The sequence below is a fragment of the Phragmites australis genome, chromosome 5 (assembly GCF_958298935.1).
Source record: "Phragmites australis chromosome 5, lpPhrAust1.1, whole genome shotgun sequence".
In the NCBI taxonomy this organism is placed as follows: Eukaryota; Viridiplantae; Streptophyta; class Magnoliopsida; order Poales; family Poaceae; genus Phragmites; species Phragmites australis.
Window position 1 is genome coordinate 38,871,609 of NC_084925.1, and position 21,479 is coordinate 38,893,087.

The window sequence follows — 21,479 nt, forward strand, 5'->3', positions numbered from 1 at the left end:
TTTGTCACCAATATATTTCACCAATCTTGTTGGTTATGATCTCGGCTACTCAAACTGAGAGGCCCACACCTTATGCGTCTTGGTCAAAGACGGAAACCCACTAAATGGTTTCGGTCCTAAGTCACACAATGCCACAATAAAAGGGGAGCTGGCCACCCACGATGTGGATTGATCGCTCATGTGGTTAACCTCAAATGACACCTCAAAACTCAAAAACTGATCTAAGAGTACGTTGCTACGACCCGAAGGCCATCATCGACGCCGTTACGTCCCAGCGTTCGCCCTCAACGCCCCTAAGTGCAACACCGACATCGACTTGAGGCTGTTCTTCCTCGAGCGACCCAGATCGTCACCGACTGCATCACCCAATCAAGGTCAAATCTACCTAATTCTGCATTAATTAAGGAAGTATTCATATGATTAGGCTAAGGCTTTATTTATTCTAAACTAAAAAATCTTTGTGAGTATATAACATTTTAAGCGGAACTTCGATCGAATTGCGCTTCTTTCGTTAGATACCGAACTTGATCCATATAGTCAGGCATGATGAGGCAAGCTTCTTGATGAGTCCAGGGTGAAGGTCTATGAACACTGGATCCCAATGTACTTGAGCTATTTATTCTGTTTGCGCTGCATCTCTCCGACCTCCTGAATGAAAGGTCAGTACAACCAGCAATGCAGCAGTATCACTGCATGTGCCTAGATGATGGTCTCGTGCCTCGCATGTATGAATGAACACACGTCAATGCAACGCACCAAACCCTTTGATTCCCTATGTGCTTTTCCTGGCGCTGCAATTTATTGTGTCCTGGGTACAGGACTGGACGAAAAGCTCAAAACCAGCCTACTTGAAACCGGCTTTTATTATGTCCGTATCATATTTGTTCTTTTTCACTGTAATCATCAGTTTACTCATAGGTTATTTTTATTTTCGATGGAGAGGCTCCTCGCCAATTTCTTTGGCTTTTTATTGATCAACTCCTTGTTACGATGCAGTTCTTATCTTTTTTTTCTCCCATCGATCATTCTATCAGACTTTGCATATATAGACAGATATGTGGGGAACATTGTTTCATTTTTTTTTTTAGTAATATTTTGTTCAAGTAGTAGAACATATATAGGTGAATCTATGTGCTGCATGTGGGTTTAAAAAACATTCAGAAGAGATTCAACTTACATCAATTATATCTCTAATTAAACCATGCAAAGAAGTACTATACTTATAGATATCATTGTATAATTTTATCAATGCATTTTTTCAGTAGATGTTTATATTCTTTTCATCCTAGTATTGAGCTGCTCCCTTAAAAAAAAAGTAATAAGCTGCTCGCGAGTCAAACGAGCCGAGCCGAGTTAGATTTTTTCTCATTATATCAAACGAGCCAAATGGGCGAAGTCCAAACAAGCCGAGCTAGCTCATTATCCAGCCCTACCTAGGTTGCCTTCAGAATCCAAATTGGTCTATGCCTCTAGGTTTCTGAATTTCACCGTCCCTAAATAGATGGCACATGTACATGTTTTCGTTGATCAGAGGAGCACATGTAGGCAGGGACGAGCAACACGGCCGAGACTGAGGGGGACTGTACGGGTGGGGAGGTTTTTTTAGTACTTTCTAAATTAATAATATTTTAAAAACTTCAAACTGATTTTCCAAGAAGTAGTCTCTTTTGTCACACCGAAGTCTCTAGCGTGACCAAAGTGGTCACACTGGCGTTAGCCCCAGTGCCTTTACACGTGGGGCTGATGTGGCAAACCTGAGTTGCGCCAAAGGCTTTGGCATGACCGGTTGTCACGCCAAAGGACTTGTCATGACTCAGGACCAGGCTCCCTTCTCTCCCTCTCCCTTTCCCCCTCCTCCTTCCAGACCGAGCTCGAGGACCTTGCTTTTGCCCCTCTTCCTTCTCCTCTAAATTCTTCATCAAATTCAACGATTTTGGACCTAAATTAAAGGGAATTTCACGAGGGATTGCTCATTGAAGGTAAATACTTCATTGCATTCATTCAATTTTGATTTTCTCCATACTTTTAGATGGTTTTGGGCTAGCTAGTGTTTGTAGATTATGTGATAAAAATATTGAAATTTGGTTAGATTAGCTAATGGCTATTTATTGATGTTCAATGCTTAATATAGCATGCTTATTATGCTTGTATGTAGACTATTTTACTTTTGTAGGTTGTGTTGTGAAATTGACCGTTTGAGATGGTAACCAAGTTTAGTACATTAGATTTGGTAGTGTTGAATGTAATAGTGTTTGGTGCATGTCAAATTCGTAATGGATTGATATTTATGTAGTTGTATGGTATGACACACCATTTGTGGTGTAAGGAAAAGTGGACACACATCGGCAAGAAGTATCCTGATGTTAGTTACAAGGATGTCCCCGTTTCTCCTGCTCTCCCCGTCTCGACTTGTGACTGTGGTAAGCCTTCCATGGTCCTTCAGTCACTACATGAAGATACTGCTGGCCGCGCTTACTACACGTGAAAGGACTATCGTATGAGTGTATATTTGTTATGGGTTATGGTAGAAGTATATGACATTACTTTTGCTGACATGATGTTTTAATAATTTACAGGGGTGAGAGATATGCTACTTCTTCTAATATATTGATGGGCTTGAGATGTATGATCATAGGATTTTGAAGGTGAAACAGCTTATTCAGTATCCGAAGCTATATGACAAGTTTGTTCGTCGGGTTCTTCCTTCACTAAATCCATCAAAACTGATGGATAAAGAGAAGTAGGAAGTGAGAAGAAGACGTGTAGCAGATCGCAAATGTGGGAAGCAAAGCGTGCTTTGTGAACCTTTTGGGGAATCTACTTACTTCCGTTGTGAAGTGATGACAAAGATAAAAACTGAGCGTGGTTGATTCTTTACAATTTGAATGAGATAGAATTAGATGCTATGTACCTTGTATCATGAATCTGAATGCAGCGCCTTGGTTCTACTTGTAACTTTCATGATTTGTTATACAGTCCCGATGGTGAATGGATAGAGCAGGAAGATGATCAAGTAAAGAGGAATAGGGTGATATAACCATGCCATCCAAGAAAGTGCGCTTGTGGTGTGAAAACTTGATATAAGATAGTGCCCTCCGAACTTGGTGTGGGTACTATTGCGGGCGTGTGGTTGGCATGGACATGGTTCGTTTTATGCATATTATCTATATTTTCTGTTTCGATATCCTATGTTGGTTGTACCTTGTTGGGAGTTCATAGAATTTATTTTTGGGGATACAGTACGCGAAGATGTTCATGGGAGGAGTACCTTGATAAAGATGAGGTGTATCATGAGATTGCATGGCAGAGTAAGCGTCATCCGATGGTACTGTCAAGCTATCTGGAGCACCGTAAAAAAGACAACTCATGATTATTACCGAGCTATGTATCCTCAGCACAAGATGAGAGCTATGGAGGGTCAAGAGGCAACGGCTAAGGCTGTGCAAATGGAGACAATAGAGACTCTTGTTGCTATTTGCCTGTACTTGTCCCGAACGATGATGATGATGAGTTGCTCTATGATGGGTCGGACGATTAGCATAAGGGGTCAGTTCGATGGGTACATGGTTGCGTTAGACCTGTTATTTTTTTTATTGTGTTAGACTTCGCAATAGTTAGTGTCTTATATTAACATACTATGTTATGAAATATTTGTGAACTTCATGTGTAATTATTGTCGACTATACTATGTGAACCATATGGTTTGTTCCGCGTCGGCCAACTGCTTATGGAGGGAGTTAATCTCTTGCGCCAAACTAACTTCTGTCAAAATGACTCGGAGCTACATAAAGAACGGGTGGATTGAGAGGTCCTCCACCACATCCACCCTACCCTTTGGCCCTGTTTGGCGTGATCGACTGTTCGATCACTTTAGCTCCCACCCACTTCCAAGTGGTCACTAGGATCGAGGGCTGGCGTGACGACACTGTTTGTCACACCAATAGTGTTGGAGTGACCGACTATTCAGCCACACCAGCTCCCACCCACTTTCAGGTGCTCACTAGGATCGAGGAAGTAGGGGAAGGGCTGGCATGATGGCACTGTTTGTCACGCCAAGATTGTTGGCGTAACTGACTGTTCGGCCACGCCAGCTCCCACCCACTTCTAGGCGCTCACTAGGAGCGAGGGACTGAGCGAAGGCCCGGTGTGATGACGTGTTGTGTCACGCCAAATACCTTGGCATGACAGTGGAGATAGCCATGCTAGGGATCTTGGCATGGCAAGCTTGTATAATGAAATTTGAAGGTTATACAGGTTGTCATACCAAGGTCTCTGGTGTGATTGTGTTGTTGGTCACGTCATTTCCTTTGGCGTGACAAGCCTATATAACTCACATAAACCTTACTGCTTGCTGATCAGTACTGTGCACAGGCTGAGCTGCTGACAGTATATGATAATGCACTATAAAGCTTCAAAACTCTAGAACAAAAAGATGCATGTACCTTAACATTTGCGGTTAACTTTTGGGTGAAATAGTGAAATGAAATGATGATCCATCGCTTTGATGCCTTACAACTTGCATCACTGTAAAGGCTACCGGAGCAACCAAAGCCTTAGGGATTGATATTAAGTTTAATAACACAAGTTTATGTTGTTGGCTTACAAGTCCACACAAAATCATTGCACATATGACATTGTTCAATAACACAAGCAACACGATGAAACACGATGAAATTAAAGTTTCAACACAAAAGCAAGTCAAGTGTCAACACATGATATTGTTCAATAACACAAAAGCACCGCACATATGACATACTACTTAGCCATGTGGTGTGTATGGCTTCTTCTTTCTCCGATCACGGACTGGGTTGGTAGCAAGGATATTGGCACTCTCAATGTCACTCTTGTCATGTGCACACTGCAACTTCTGTGAAGGCTGTGTCGGTGGAGGAGCACTTGCAAGCTGTGAGCTCCCGATCTCATTGGGCCCGTAGGATGGGTCATCATCCTCCAGTCTTCTTTACTCTCGGATGCTTTCGCATGTTAGGCCTTACCTTTCTCACATGCAGCCGCTCTTAAGGAGGTAGAGATAGTCCTTGAGCTAGCATGCGATGCCATGTGAGCAACACTAGTACTGTGACTGGGCGCTCGGATACCATAGTTCACCGGTGTCTGCTTGCCCGAAGTTGTCGCATGGCCAGTAGATGGCTAGGAAGAAGTAGCACCTGGTGCTAGTGCCACATCTGCCGTTGTCATGCAGCTCACATTGTACGCTAGGTGGTGGCAGCTCCTATGAACCCTCTGCCACGAAGTTGGTGAAAATGTCAGAGCGTGTTTGAATATAGAAATAAAAGGGGAAATATAGAAGGATGGCGTATACATGAATTGTTACCTCCATAAAGGTACGAAGGTGACCGACCTCCTCCTTGCAACCCCGTGGGAGTAGCAATGCTTGTCTAGCCTCATTTGCAAGGCGTCAGAGCTGTTGACCCTACAAACACAATGCAATACATTAAGTATGGTAAAAACTATGAGTCAATACGTTGCACCTATCATAAATTACCAATACCATGTAGTTGTAGAGTGGGGCACGCTCAGGTTGGCGACTATGGCAGGTGATCTGATCATGCTCATCTACCAGACTATCCTCATCATCGGAGTTAGGTAAATCTTCTGCATTTACCACAACACGAGGTGACTTGATTGTCAACCTGGAGTTGTGCAACCATTTCAAGTAGTCGTGGTAGGGACCCGAGCTGTGGGTGGCCCTACTGTGCACGGCACCACCAGCCATGATAGTCTGGTCATGATTGGCCCACTGCATCAGGCAGGTGGGATGGATCTCCTGCTAATCTCTAGTACCCCTCTTCTTCCTCCTGTCAATCCTGCAAGATGGCAAAAAACATACAAATGAAACAATGCAGTAATGATGCATGGAAGCATTGTCAGAAATTAGGTTGATAATAAAATTAACTCACTTGTGCAAGGTCACTGATGTGGAAATCGCGTCTAGAGGTGTACGCTACAACCTCCCAAACTGCCTCGTAACACGGTTCGAAAGATGGACCTCAACAGTGTAGAAGCAAATAAATGGTGTAACAGAACACCAGTACACCATATCCCGTGTGCATAAAGGGCTAAAGCCCATGCCTAGTATCTTTGGCCGGTCATATGGCTCCAAAGTCACTTGGAAATGAACAACATATTACAACAACACCAACTGACATGTGCATGTATATGAAATAGAAAGGCCCATCCATTTGCACTCATGTGACTTTGCATATTGCAGTCAAGTTCATTGGCATAGAAGAGGTACCGCTTGCTTGTGTTGCCAGTCACCAACTTGACATTCTTCCAAAGGAAAGCAACGGTTGGTATTGAGCCCTCATCCTCGAACTTCCAAACTTACAGTTAAAATACAACAAATGATAATTGCAAATGATGAAATAAATAACAATATAAGAAGAAATAAAAATAGATACTCCATGATGAAATTGGTCAAGTCTACCAACGGGCAACCGCTCCCACATCTACACATGCAACAGGTACGCGCACCCCCAAGGTTGGCATTGTCCCCATTGCGCCTGCATGCATCACATAGCTATCTATACAACGATGCAAGCATGGTGGATCTCCAACTGTACAACCCAATGTTCTCCCAAACCTCGCTAAGTATTGTCAAGAATATCTAATAAATTGTGTTGCCACTCCTATCCAGAAATAAGTACCTGCCAACAAGGTGCCACAACCAAGAGCGAGTGTACCTCTCAACGGCCCCCTCTACTACATACTTAGGGCACTCCCAGAAGTTGGTAGCTAAACAGGTGGAGCTGATGCCAGAAAGTTTCTTGTCCTTTGCGTCCTGCTCTAGCTCAGGAGGCTTACTGCCAAGGAGTGCCTCCACCATGTCACGCCATCCGGCAGACTGCACCATCCCGCACAAAGCCTGCCCATCCACTGGTAGTTCGAGTATCATGGCTACATCCAACGTGACCGTGAGATCATCGCAAGGGAGGTGGAAGGTGTGTGTCTTCGATCTCCAGCTATCCACAAGTGCTGTCAGCACTACACTGTTGAACATCGGTAACCTCGTCGTGACCAACATGGCCAATGGCAAGAATCAACCAAGCCGAATGTAGGGGGTGTACCTCTCATCCCACCTGAGAGGACTGTGAGTGCGTATTTGAAGAGGTTTTAGCACCTGAAGGAAACAATTTAAATTGAAATTGTTATTTACACCTGCACGCTACTTATCAATTATATGTAACAGTTACAGACAAGTTATACCTCATTGTTGTCGACCATGAGGTGAGCTCAGTACTCCCTATCGTAGTACGTCTCAAGGACGGGTAATCGGGGTGCTGTGCGAGACCTGGGGAGTATAGGGGGATAGTCTTGGAGAGGGTGCTGATTGAAGGACTTAGTTGCTTGTATTATATATCATGCACATCTTATTGTGCTTTGTTTGCATCCTATATCTGATTCATTTTCCCAACTTAAGTCCTCTGGTAGCATCGCGATAGAGGACTCCAAGCATCTATCTCATCCAAATAAAAAATAAATAACGGAGTGAGATGAATAGCGGGTTCAGTTTTATTTACTTTGTTTATTTACTATTTGCTTACTAATGTCAACAATTGTGATGTTACATTTTACCAGGGTGTCATTGATTCCTGAAGGAACCACCCACTCAGAGTGCTGCACTAGCATGAGCGTCTGTTGTGCTCGTGTGGTAACCAAGCTTGGATGTTGACGTATTTTCGATGTGGAGACCTTTGGTGGGAGATTCTTCATGTGTTCCGGAATTGGCCCTAAATTTATGGTGTGTTCCTCTACCTCACTCTTTCGCACCTGCCAATTTCATATTCTGAACTACACTCCTAACATCACGTTTATCAACTATGGACTTGTCACTTCAAGTAATGGATCGACGTGGTGAGGTTGTAGTATGATGGAGGATGGATCCGAGAGGTGGAAACTAAATAGAAGTATGAGATCATGATGGAGGAAACACGCCAAAGGCACGAGGCACATCAGGAGTGGCAAAAGAAACATCAGCAGCGAGAACAAGAACATAAGTGGCAAGATGAGGAGTTTCAAAGGCAGGAGGAGAAATACCGCCTCATGAAGAACATTTTAAGGGGGTAGGAAGCCGAACTTCAGAGGTGCGAGGAACTACCTCAGAGGTGTCAAGCTCTCCTGTGTCGCTAAGAAAAAGAGGAGCGCGGAAGCGACATATGAGAGAAGAGGGAAATATCCCCGCTCCACACAGTAAAATCCTTGTTTTATTTTAGCATTGTAATATTTAAAATCATGTATCTCAAATTTTGTAATATTCGTAGACGTTCACCTTTGACAAATAAAAATATATGCTTCTACTTTTCTTTTCATGTAATTTAAATTTCTCAAAGTTGTTCGATTGCACAGAAAATATGATATATTTCGAGAACTACTTCAATAAATATTAGCTCAGTACATGTGAGTCTATTTAGCGAGAAGCAAGTAGGTGTCGCTCATTAAACTGCGATAGATATTGAGCCCTATCCATGTTGGTGGGCTACGTAGATCTATCCAGTTCTGGTTGACATAAGTATATATGTATAATTTTAAAATAAATATATATATTTTGCAAATTCCAGAAATAAAAATATATAAATAAAAAATTATGTGCCACGATCTCCACGGCGCGAAGTTTCAGTACAGAACCGCTGTGCAGGGATTCTGGCGGAAAGTGCCGCTGTCGTCCTGTGCACGGCCGCCCTGCACGTCGGTGCGCGGGGCTGCGTCGGGGCCACCTGCCGCTTCCTTGCAGTGATGGTGATTCTTGTTCTGGATTACGATAGGTGACAGTCTGACTCCCTCTGCAATTGAGTACTAGTAATTACTATTGTTTCCTTTTTTGAGAGGGAATAGAATAATGACTGACGATACGCTGGGGGCCTGCAAATTCTTTAGTCTCACACGTGCGTACGGTTTTGTCGTCGTAGCCAGTACCCGTCCTTGCAAATTCGCTGTCGTTGGCACATTAGCGCAGCTATAAGACCATCCCACCATATTCTTTTTATTTAGTTCCTACCTGATTTTTCTCTTTATTTTTATTTTTTTTATCTTTATCAGTTTTCTTTCAAAGAGATTTGTGAAGTAAAAGGAGAGAGAATCTCATTTTAAAAAGAATGACCATAAAAATCTCTTCGTAATAGGAACAATTAAGAAAAACCATTGAAGTGTTGAAAGGAATGAAAATTTCTTTGTGAAGAGATTCTGGATCCTGACGAGAATCAATTGAGGATGGTCTAATGGTTATAGCGACTAGCTCTACTTTTTAAAATTTATGCAAGCCTTGTTATTCATAATTCCTTATATATAGAAAGATATTAAGGTGAAGCACGTTCTATACTTTAATAGTTAGAGGGCTGCCCTCAGCGTCGGAAGAGTAACTTTCTTAGAGCAACTCCAACAACCTCCTTATTCCACTCTTCATCGCTACTTTTAGCGATCCGATAAAAAAATTGAGCTTCAACCCACTCCCTACTCCCCTCGCTACTTTTACCACCTCTCTATTTTTCCCCTGTTGGTCGCCACATCTGGTGAGCCATGCCCACCGCTATCAGGCACGGGAGGAGGCCAGGGGCAGTGCACGGGAAGTCTTCGCGCCACTGATTCGCGCCTGACGAGTGCGGCGTCGGGTTGGATCCAAAGCGCGGCGACAATCGATGAGTGCAGTGATGGGCTGGACCTGGAGCTCCCAACTTGGGCACGGCCGCGAGGTCCTCCAAGCTCTAGTCGGTGGAGAGGCCGAGGGCTTCATTGCTGCAGCCGTTCGGGCCCTCCTTCGAGCGACGTGACACTTGGTGGAGGTGGCAGCTTGGGGAGGGGGAGGCAGGCAGAGCTTGGCCGAGGCAATAGCCTGGGGAGAAGGCGGTGGCCTGGTATTGGAGGGGGGGGGGGGGCGATGGAGGGGAAAAATGAGGGGAGAGAGAGTTGCTGCTCAAGGGAAAGTGAGGAGATGAGAGGGAGAGAAAGGGCCAACATGTGGGGCCCGCGATGAAATGGTGTATAGAGAGCCACATTTAGAGAGTGGGTTAGAGCACATTGAGAAATAGGGAGGCAAATTTGAGTAGAGAGCTCTCTATTTGAGGAAATAAAGAGCCTGGAATATGGAGCGGGTTGGAGTTGCTCTTACCTTGCTACTCCTTCAGTTTCTGTGGCACGATGCAGTGTTTTCACCCAAGATTGTCGATCCGCAGGAGTGATCATGTCCCAACACACGTCGCATGCGGACGAGGTCAGAGTGTTTTCTCAGGACGCAGGCCCTATAAGACTGCTAATATGAGACATCCATGCATGATGAGTGTTCAACCCCACAGCAGCTCCTTCTCAGCAGTGGAGACGACAAAGATCCACATGCTTTCGCTGAAAATAACACCCACCCAAGGTTTTTTATTTTAGCTTTTTTAAATTAGTATTTAAAAAATAGCATGTAGCAAATTGACTTTTCAGAAAGTAACCTATTTTGTCACATCGAAGCTTTTGTCGTGACTCCCTAACGTTGTCACGCCATAAGTATTGGTGTGACCAAGGTGACCACGCTGGCGTTAGCTTCGGTGCCTTTACACGTAGGGCCGACGTGGCACCCCTGAGTAACTCCAAAGATGTTGGCGTGACCTTCTATCACACTAATACATTTGTCGTGACTCAGGCCAATATAGAGCGCTATGTCGACCGCTCTCCTCTCCTTCTCCCTTTCTTCTTCCTCGAGCCCAAGCCACCAGAACTGTTGCCTCCTCTCTCCCCCCACCTCATTCCTTCACCAAATCTAGCGTTTTTGGGTTCAAATTGAAGAGGATTTCATGGGGAACTTCCTAGGAAGGTAATTCCTCCATTCCCTCCAAGTTTCTTTGTTTATTTTGGCTTGCATTTGTAGCTGAATGGTGGTTAGGGTTTAGAAATTTGGAGTTGATGATCTATGAAATTAGTATATTTGGGGTAGATTGAAGGTCAAATATCGTGCGATAGATGTATTATTACACATGTGTAACATGTAGATTTTGTTGCATGCAATTTATTCGGCACATGAAATGAAATAATATACGGTTATGCTAAATGTGTATGATGGAAGCATGTTGTTGTATAACGCATATGAATCGTTGTGATGAAATGGGTAGGTGTAGGGATTGAAATATTATATGTTTAGGCTATATGTGGCGAATATTTTTGCATATATGAATAATTTGGAAGGCATATGTGAAATGTTTGGATGGTTTGTGTAGATGGACCAGATTAAATGTTCATGTATTTTGTGGTGGCACGGTTAATGCAAATGGAGAGTTTGATAAGATGAGGGAGCAAGTGTTGAAATTTGGGAACTCGCTTTGCTTTAATAAAATTGTTGCTCAGGTTAGGTCAATTATGAATATTGATGCGGATGCATGTGATGTAATCGTACGTGGAAGGTTTGATGCCAACCAGGGTGGTAGGGCTCACTATGTTGTCATAGAGTTGGCGTCGGAGAATGATTGAAAGTTGTAGAAGGATTGTGTGAATGGTTCTCAAGTTTGTTGCGCGAAGGTTGTAGTTGATGTGGGTATGTGGGAAAACTCGATGCCGTAGGTTCAAGATTGCCAAGTAGTATTAGCTAGGAAGTGGAGTCTATTGAGTATTTAACTCACGAAATTACCACCATTGTCCCAGAGATGACGGTGTCTCCGAACTCACCGATGTTATGGTTCCGGAGTTACCTTGTGCCTATGTTTAAGAGGTAGCTGTTGGTGGTCACAATAACTTTGATTTTATTGTGGTAAATAACGACTTCGACAATGATTTTTTTTTAGGATGAGGAGGCACAAGCAAATGTTGACCAATGGCATAATGTCTATGAAGGAGGAACGACACAATGAGAAGGAGTTATTCAAGAAAGGGGTGATATTTGATAGTCTTGATGAAGTGAAGTTCTATTTTAGGGACTACGCAGTGCATGACCATAGACTATACGACGTGGTTCATTCTTATATGAATGACTTATATGAATGAGAGGTATACTATCAAATGCCAGAGAGGTTCTGGATGGGATGTATGGGTCCGTCTTATTCCAAGTGATAGCTGATGATGGAAGGTCACACATGTGAAACAACCTCACACTTGTGGGTCAGTAAGGCCCAACCAAGTGCACGGCAAGGTACCTTAGTCGGCGCATCGCCCCATCGTTTGAGCAGACTCGTACACGACTGTGGCCTCTCTAATTGAGTCTATACTTAGGTTTACCAATTACCGGATGTTATTTGGCAAAGCATAGAGGGCGAAGCAACATGCTATGACATTACTATAGGGAGATTGGAATAAGGCATACGTGAGGGTCTATAGTATCTTGGATGCAATTTCACATTTTAACCCCGGGACTAAGTGGCTCATTTTATCTGGTGGCATGATGAGCAACAAAAGTAGTGTCATAAAGCCCATCATGCAGCGTATGTTTTAGTACTTTTCTCAATGCGTGGAAACCTTCAAGCATTGTATGCCCGTTGAGAAACTAAACTGAAATGAGCCTTTATTTATATGTAATGAGTGATTAACAAGGTTGTTGATTTAGTTTGATGATTTTTATTATTGTATAAGTTTGATTGTGCTTGTCTATGTTTAAGACTAACCAAAGTTTGAGAGAAAATAGAATTGGAGTTTTCTGTCTCTGTGCTAGGAAAAATGCACTCAATGGATGATCCGGTGTGAGGAAAGTTAACATCACTAGATGGTCCAGTGTTCAGATGGAGTTCACATCGAAGCATTTCAATTCAGAGACAAAAATTAATGTGTTTACCGGATGGTCCGGTGTTCAAGTGAGTGTACAACGGATACTATAGATCGTAGTTCTGGATCGTATCTGTACCCTATCATATCCCCAATGCTCAGTCAGAGCCTCCTATTCAGTGGGTCTATGAGTGGCAAGATCCTGAGTTTTATGTCTTATTGCAAGGACAATGGTCAATCACTTCTGCATGGACGGGGCAAACTTGGGTAGAGGTTAAGGCAGAGTTGTTATCTACACGACGGATAATGCTCATAGCCACCAAGAAGTACAATACAGCCAAATTTAATCGCCCCAAGCTGGTGGTTCTGAAGGTGATGATAATTTACTTTCTGCAACTACTTTATTTTCATACCATAGTATTATACTAATTTATCCATCTCGTAGGTTGCACGTGACGTGAATACTATGCAAACTACATTTTAAGCATCGGCCATCACTTTGGTAAGTACTGATATATGACATGCGATTATGTTTTTAGCTTTTGTATGGATAATTTCACATATTTATTAATTTGAGGTGCTACATATGTAATGTATGCATATATTCGATGAAACAATTATATGGTCATGTTCGCATTACTATTAGTATCTATTTGTTTTCTTAGAAATGTTCAAAATATAGTAAAGGTCATGCTATTTTTTTTCTGATTAAACAAAACATAGAAAATCTCATGCCATATTTGTTACTATTTTTTTTGTTCTGATTTTTGGTGATTTTTTGTGTTTTTTTATTTTCCTAGAAATTCATAGATTAGGAGTTAATCTGGTCGGTTATCGTTTCAAATCGTTCGATTTTCGATCAAAATCTCTCGGTTATTGAGCGTTCAATTATATTAAAAAACTGTTCGGTTTATCGCAAAATCGCTCCAGTTACCGAACGGCGAATCTAGCATTTTATTGTCTAAATTTCAAATTTTTTCGAATAAATTTTGAGCGAATTTTAGTCGAATTTCAAACGATTATCGTGATTACTGTGTTTTTTAACCGCTCGGATCCGATTACCGTTGGAAAAACGATTTTGAAAACCTTGCGCCAAACTGGACAGCAGTGGCAGTTTATGGACGTGCACTCGGCGGCGAGTTCATCCACAAACAGGAAGACCCAGGAAATCCCAAAACAGGCGAAGCAGCAACTAATCAGAAAGAGAGTCCGAAACAACCTGGACTCTGTTCCTTGCACACTATTAGTTGTGGTGAGGACACAACAGAGATGCTCACGGTCAGCAGGATTAAAAGATGGCTTTCCTGATTGGACGTCCCTAGTGCCCAGATATCCGATCTGGGGACGATTTCGCGCTGATGGATCAGACTATTTGAACCATCTCATAGCTGTATCATTGAGAGCGAATTTTTTTTACCGCAACATGTTGATATGTTGCACGTAATATCGCGCGGACATCCGATTCATTGTCCGGTCCAATTAATAGTTCGTTGTAACATCTAAAAATAGTGTTGGTAACATTTAAAATCAACGTTTGCAACATAAAAAATGCACCAAAATAGCTTGTTGTATGCATCCAATTTTGAGAGAAAAATTCTCACTGCAACATCTTGTCATGTTGCACACAATATTTCAGGTAAAAACTCATGTGGTGTAGAATTAGATGTAACATACGAAAATAACTATAACATTATCGTTCCTGATTAGGTTTTAGAACTACGGTAGGATCAAGGGAGGGCCAGCGGTGCAAAGCTGTTGACTAACATGCGGCTTGCAATCCTATCATCTAGGGTTTGCTGGGTGGAGGAAAAAAAAACAAACTTGACAAGATTAAACCGAAGACTAGACCAGCAACACGAACTTGATGAAGGACACAAACTCAGAAACGTGAAACTGAAAACAAAATTTACGGAGGCACAAAGTAGTTTGAACAGCGAAAAATGAAGACCAACAAGTGATAGTATTTTTGGTTTTTTTTTTACTCTAGGTGATGAAAACAAAACTGATCTGAAGGGAAAACGAAATTAAGTAACGGGCAATCTGGAGCTCGGATACCAGATAATGGGTGATTTGGTCCGATCTTCTGTAGGACAGTGGTATGTCAGTAGTAGAGAACTCGACGTTGTTGATTTAAATGCACTAATCAGAACAGATCAAACCCCTCACAATAAATACATCATAACTCCGTTGGTTATCAATCATGCACGAACACGGTTGACCTCGTTAAGAAGGCTAAATCACTGCAAGCGCAGATATAACACAAACAATAATGTAGAAGAAGAAATTTAAAAATTGTAAATAGATTTAAACACTCAGGATTTGGGGCTCCATAAATCAATGTAGTAGCATAGTCGGTCCGATATATAAGTAAAAATCTCACAAATATTATTTGTAGATACAGTCTAAGCAAAACCCAAAATTGTTCTCATGCTATGCATTAACTATTTATAGAAAGAAACAAAGAAAAGTTTCTGGCTAAACTAGGGCCGGCCAAGAGAAACAACTACATCGGTTCAGTTTTAGAAATAAAGAAGGCCCCTGCTAGCGCCCAGTTCCGTCCTTCCGTTGCAATATCGAAAAATAACGTTTACAACATCGAAAAAATGCACCAAAATAACTTATTGTATGTATCCGATTCCGAGAGAAAAATTCTCACCGCAACATCCTGTCATGGCACGCAACATTTTTGGGAAAATATATGTGGTGTAGAATTGAATGCAACATATAAAAATAACTATAGCAACAAATTTTTATAACATCTGAAATATTAAATTTGAACATATGGAACACTAGATATGCGAAAAAATAGGAATTAACTCAAATGGATAATATTTTCAGATCTAGATCTATATGTAAGAGATTCCGGGATGCAACATGTGAAAATAACTAAGGCAATAAATTTTCATAATTTCTGAAACATTAGAGATGCGAAAAAACAGAAATTAACTCAAATAGACAATATTTTCGAGTCCAGATCTGTACGTAAGAGATTTCGGGATGTAACATACGAAAATAACTATCGCAACAAATTTCCATAATGTCTGAAACATTAAATTTTAACATCTAAAACATTAAAGATACGAGAACACATAAATTAACTCAAATGAATAATATTTTTGGATTCTGTGTATAGGCTGGTCCAGTAATCCGTTCGATCGCTCGGACGTATGTAGTCATTAGTCAAGCATTTCCGTTTTGTCTACGATGCACTACTTCCATAGTTAGGATAAGAACATGGATGCCTAGTTGGCTTTGCTGCGCAAACAACCGTGGCGCATCTGGTCCAGCACAAACACCATCCACTCCATTGCAAGGGTGAAGAGAGCCCACCGAAGAGAGGAGCTCATATATGCACTACCTACCAAAGCACTAATAACGACACATAGAGAATGCCCCCTCCAAATAACTATGACGACTGAGCAAAAAAAGCAAGAAAATGGCAGGCGATTTGCATCAAGACTCGTCGAAACAGACATACCATCGCCACAGGTACCTATCAGATACTATACTAAAACTGGAGAAAGATTTCACAGGTATACGAAAACAAAGAAGATTGTCACGCCACATGAATCACTAAATCAGTTGTATTGAATCTGATAAAAGTGTGCAAGATACAGTCAGATTTTCCTTTCATCTAAACCATGTTAAACAGATCAAGCGAAAGCAGTTTGTTCTGACGCCCAATTCGCCTCTCATAATCATAATGTATGACCATTAGATGTCCCGTTCACATCAGCACAATTTTCCCACAGACTGGGACCCTCGCCATGTTTGTGGCCGGCGACAAGTTCCAATTCATTCAAAGTCTTGGAGCCACCAAATGCTGAATCTTAATATGTACAGGAGAGGAGAGTTGGGGTGACATGTAAGTGATCAGTTAGTGCTAGCTGCCATGTCTGATGCTTTGTCTTGCGTCTCATTCTTACTCAGCAATGTTGGCATCACTGAAACAACCCCGATTAAGAACAGCAGTGCTATCAACTGTGGATCATATAGGTCATTCAACGATCTTAGGTCACTCAAAGCAATTCCAGCCTACATTTTAGAAAATAAAAGTTAGGAAAACCAATTAGCACACGTGAAGACTGCACTTGAGGGCACAAGTACAGTAATTGTGATATATGAAGCAGGAAGTGTACCCTGACAGTCACATAGGCTGCTGGGATGAGACCAATGGCTGTCGCCAAGAGGAAGATATGGTAGGGCACATCCACTATAGGTGAAGCCAAATTGATGAAAGTATTGGGCAATGCTGGAGTGACTCTCAGGAAAAGCATGTAATTCAGCAGTTTCTCTCTTCTGTTTGCAACCTGGAAAGAAGAACATCAGTTACTTCAATTTGTGTGAGCATTTACAGAGTACACTCTAAGTTCTACAATGAAAGACATAAACGTGAAGCGACTACAGACTCCTATAAGGACATCAAATCAAAGAAGTAGCAATGTCATTGGCAGCAAATTGAGCATAAAGCATTATGCCATGTTTGAACACGACCATAACAGAATGACAACTAACGATGCAGGTTCTGACGTTACCTGCTTTTGGAAGAACCTGACCTTGTCCGGCCACAACGAGAAGACCAGTGGTTTCCCAACCAGCTTGGATAGGAAGTAGCAGGAAGAAGCACCGGCAGTGGCAGCAAAGACCACCAGGACCAGGCCACCAAGCTGCCCAAAGAGGGCCCCGGCAAGCAGGGACATGAATATGGTCCCGGGGATCATGAATGTCTGCATGAAGATGTACACGAAGCAATAGCCCACCAGCACCTGCACGGTGTAGTCGCAGGTGTAGACCTCCAGATGGTCACTGCAAGGTAGGCATCCCACACCCATAGTTAGACGCAGTGGAATTGAAACATCCATCTAACAAGAACACATTGGCAACACACTGAAATCAAACCGAGTAACAAATCCTGAGCTGCAGATAATAACTTCATAATAGAAAGTTGTGCTGTGTAGGTGAACTTACAAAAAAGAAAACAAAGTTTAACTGTACATTTACTGGCGAGCTTACAAATATCTGCAATTCAGATTTTGATAACTTACAAATGACAATAGGGAAGGAGAACTCACGTGTGTAGACCAGACTACAACGTGCCTTGTTACTCTAGCTAACACCTAACAGTGGACAGAGTAATTCTGAACAAAAAGGCACATATCACAAAACACGCTGAGCAGAAGTAACCAGGTCCAAAACGTACGCCAGTTACAGCTGGGCAGAAAGCAAATACCGAAAAAGAAAGGATTACATACATACTCCACCGACCCCGAAAACTACGGAATTTATTACTTTTTTCAATGAATTATAGGGACCACAGGCAGCAAAGCGCATGAACCTACTTGGATTTGGATAACCATGTTATAAGTTCATGTTATACTTATAGTGTAATTGCTAAATATTTTAATTGGCTATATCAAACATGACAAAACACCAGGAACATAAAAGTGGAACTAAAGTAATCTTGCATTTTCGTAGCTTAGCGAATTTTAAACGAACATCTGCAGACTGTTGCTTCATCGCCCACCTACGAACAAGGATGATTTTTTTACAGCAATAAAAAGGAAATTCGTTCAATAGAACTACTGAAATCCTATTCAAATTTCCCTCCAAAGAAATATCATCTCCACACCAGCAGAAATTCACATAAACAATTAAACAGAAAGGAGCCAGTTTTACTATCAAAGAAGCAGAACAAACATTTCTTGTTGCAAACACTAGATAACCAACGCCCAAGAATACCCATACATTCCCAAATCTAACAATGCAGCCCAAACGAGGAACCATTTGAAAATAATATTATCATCAAACAGCAAAGAAAGATAGGATCTTTATTGAACAAGACAGTGACACAGATAATCACGAAGTTTTATAAGAACGGCTTTAATTTTACCAGAACGAGAGAAGTGGGATTTATGCCCTTGTTACGCTCTAAACCACAAGAACAACAAAAAAACTTTTTTTTTTTGGTAAAAGAAAAGATTGACTTGGAGCACCAAGTTAAAGCAAGTAGAAACGGCGAGGATGGAATTACGTGAGGACTTGGAGCTCCTGGAGGTCGCGGGGCAGCTTGAGGAAGCTGTAATCGGAGTGGGGCATGGAGACGTAGACGCCGACCAGCCCAGCAGCAAAAGTGGCGGCCACACCGGCGAGCAGCGCCGCCTCCCACACTGGGAACCTGTCCTCCCTCGCCATCTCCTCCCTTGATTCACCTGCAAGCCCTGGAGTTTGGGCGACGCCGTGAGGCCGTAAGGGTGCGGGGAAGAAGAGAAGAGGGGCAACGGAGAGCGCTGTAGCCTTTTTTTTAGGACTTCGGTCTCTCTTCTCCTCTTTCCTGTCTGGTTGCTTTTAGGAACGGGAAAGATTTTGGAATATTCCCTTCTCCTGTTTTTTGGTTTCTATAGAAACGTTTATCTGTTTTTGCCAGAATTCGGTAAGTTTCCAACGGTTGAGGATTTTAAAGTGTGGACTGCTGGTTTGCATGCTGTTTCAATGCTTTTTTTCCTTTCAGGAATAACATTTTAATAACTTATCTCCTTTTACTTTTACTTTTTCTGATTTTGAATTCCCCGTTCAATCGAACCTCAGCAGATGTTTCCATACTTTTGTTTTTTTTTTACTTATGTTTATTATGGCTCCTCTTATAGAGCTCGTCTCTAGTTTGTGCTCTAGAGCTGAGTTTCTATAAAAGAAAAGCCTTCATGTACGACGGTTTTATATGACCGAGTGTGAATCTTCGTGTCCTCTTGCTTCGCCGAACCATGTGATGGTGTTGATAGTAAGTGAGTCGTACAAAATAGTTAGACATATAAGAGTGCTCATTTACAAACTATCTCTTGAGCTAAAATACCCCGGTATTCGTCTCTCCTCTTAAACCAAGCAACATTATTATTTAGTACCTCACTTCACCGGTCTTTTTCTCTATCTAGGGTAATATCGTAATGTATGTCTTTTGAGGTATTGAGAGCTATGAAGCTATATTTTCCTAGCTTCTCTCCAATAGTACAAGCTAGCGCTTCCTTAGAGACAGGCTCCATAGATCAAAGCATTTGTCTAGGGTAAGGGGGTTGTGCTTCTCCTTAGAACAAGTTTAATAAGCTTGGTTATAAGCTGAGTCACATCATTTGCAAAGTCTAGAGACTATATATATAACAATTGGACTCTCCACATATCCCAACATATATATTTTTTTATTTAGATTGGACTTGATGATGCCGGAGGAATGTTTCTCCAATGTCACTAAAAGAAGAAACTAATTGTTTCCCCAAAGTGACCTAAGTTTAATATCAATCTGTGAAGGTCAACATCTAGTCGCAGTGGTATCTATCCTGGAAAGTCTTTTTAGTCGTGTATAGGGAGACTTTTATTTTGTAAATTTAAATAATATAAATACATAAATTAAAATAACAATTAATTTAAAGAACACTAAAAGAACAATTGTAGAATTGAACTAAGGGTTTTACCAATTTAATAAAAATGGGGTTGGGCATGACAATGACATGTAGCTAGGGTTCCATGCAATTGGGATTTGATATACAAGAATGAATGTAGAAATTAAGTACCTTAATGGATACAAATGTGCATCACTTGTGCAACACACATTTGTATTCTTTATCCCCCGGTTGTCCCAATTAGACATGGGCAATTATCCTTTGGCGTTTATGAATCCTCGCATTGGCCTCTATTAAGGGATTGCTCATGGACCAACGCATTAAGTGCGGTGGTTGCATCATGGATCCCCTACAAAAATCCTTCATTGACTTGGGGGTTTCTTTTTGTCAATGAGTCCTTATCTCAACTCCGTCATCTTCGTAGTCATCGCCTTCACCTGCACATCCAATCACATGGATTTGTGGCTAATCAAACCTAGAAAATGGAGGGAGATTAATGAAAGCATTTGCATAAACATGATCTATGTTAAGACTACATCCCAATCTACACTAATAGTGAGCTACATGACACCTAAGTGCCCCTGTCCCTAACCAGACTACTCGCACATCTGGGAATGATAAAGCAAGCCATAAATATGGGGAAAACATCATTGCATTGAATAAAATGTTGAGTACAATGTTTAATACAAACCGATGCCTTCCCTGGAGGTGATGATGACATAGTACACAGAGAGATGGCATGTTACAAGGGGTCTAATGGTGGAAATGGAGAGGTATGGTGTATAAATGACGGTGACAGCTTAGAACCCTAGGAATGGAGGTGGAAATGGTGTGGTGGCTAAAATAGTGTTTGTGATACGTCCAATGGTTCCGATGTGTTCCTGATTGCCCTATTTTCACCTATAGATTCAACCTGAGTATGGTGGGTGTTACATTGCATTAAGTTTAATAACTTGTCAAGCTTTTCTTCTAGACTCGAACTTTCAATGACATTCATCCTTTTTTAGCCGGTGTTGCTCTTTCATTATGCCATTGTGAATAGTTATCGAAGATAGATGTTCTTTAGTAATTGCTTTGCTTCTCTGATGGTTTTACTCCTAAACGTCCCTCCAGCTACTTCGTTCAAGTGTTTCCTGGAATATTGGTCAAGAGCATTATAAAAGATATTAACATTAACTAGCCTTCCAAACTATGAATAGGGCATTCTCGAAGTGCCTTATTGTATCTTCGCCATGCTGCACTTAGACTTTTACTGTTGCCTTGACTAAAAGCAACAATTTGATTATGAAGATAGGTAACTTTAGTAGGAGAAAATATTTTGAGAAAAATGTAGAAATGCATGTTCCTATAAAGTAATACTTCCTGTTGGCACAATGTTCTACCACTCTTTCGCTTTTCCTCTAAGGGAGA

The 21,479-nt window shown here is 41.6% G+C and overlaps 1 protein-coding gene across 1 annotated transcript; it reads right to left on the reverse strand.

Annotated features, from left to right (window-relative positions):
• Positions 1-16,245: 16,245 nt before the first annotated feature.
• On the reverse strand, positions 16,246-18,988 carry LOC133919558 (uncharacterized membrane protein At4g09580-like). The gene is made up of 4 exons (XM_062363983.1): positions 18,713-18,988; positions 17,217-17,487; positions 16,821-16,991; positions 16,246-16,716 (listed from the first exon to the last, which is right to left on the reverse strand). Exons 1-4 carry the CDS (start codon positions 18,871-18,873, stop codon positions 16,555-16,557), a joined length of 765 nt encoding a protein of 254 aa, XP_062219967.1. The 5' UTR covers positions 18,874-18,988; the 3' UTR covers positions 16,246-16,554.
• Between the last annotated feature and the right edge of the window lie 2,491 nt (positions 18,989-21,479).

Excerpts from the sequence above, each read along its gene's own strand:
- LOC133919558 (XM_062363983.1), bottom strand. The coding sequence starts at position 18,873 with ATGGCGAGGGAGGACAGGTTCCCAGTGTGGGAGGCGGCGCTGCTCGCC. Across the intron at positions 16,992-17,216 it reads TCAGGTTCTTCCAAAAGCAG|GTTGCAAACAGAAGAGAGAA; the intron begins GTAACGTCAGAA and ends TCTTCTTTCCAG. Across the intron at positions 16,717-16,820 it reads CAGCCTATGTGACTGTCAGG|GCTGGAATTGCTTTGAGTGA; the intron begins GTACACTTCCTG and ends TCTAAAATGTAG.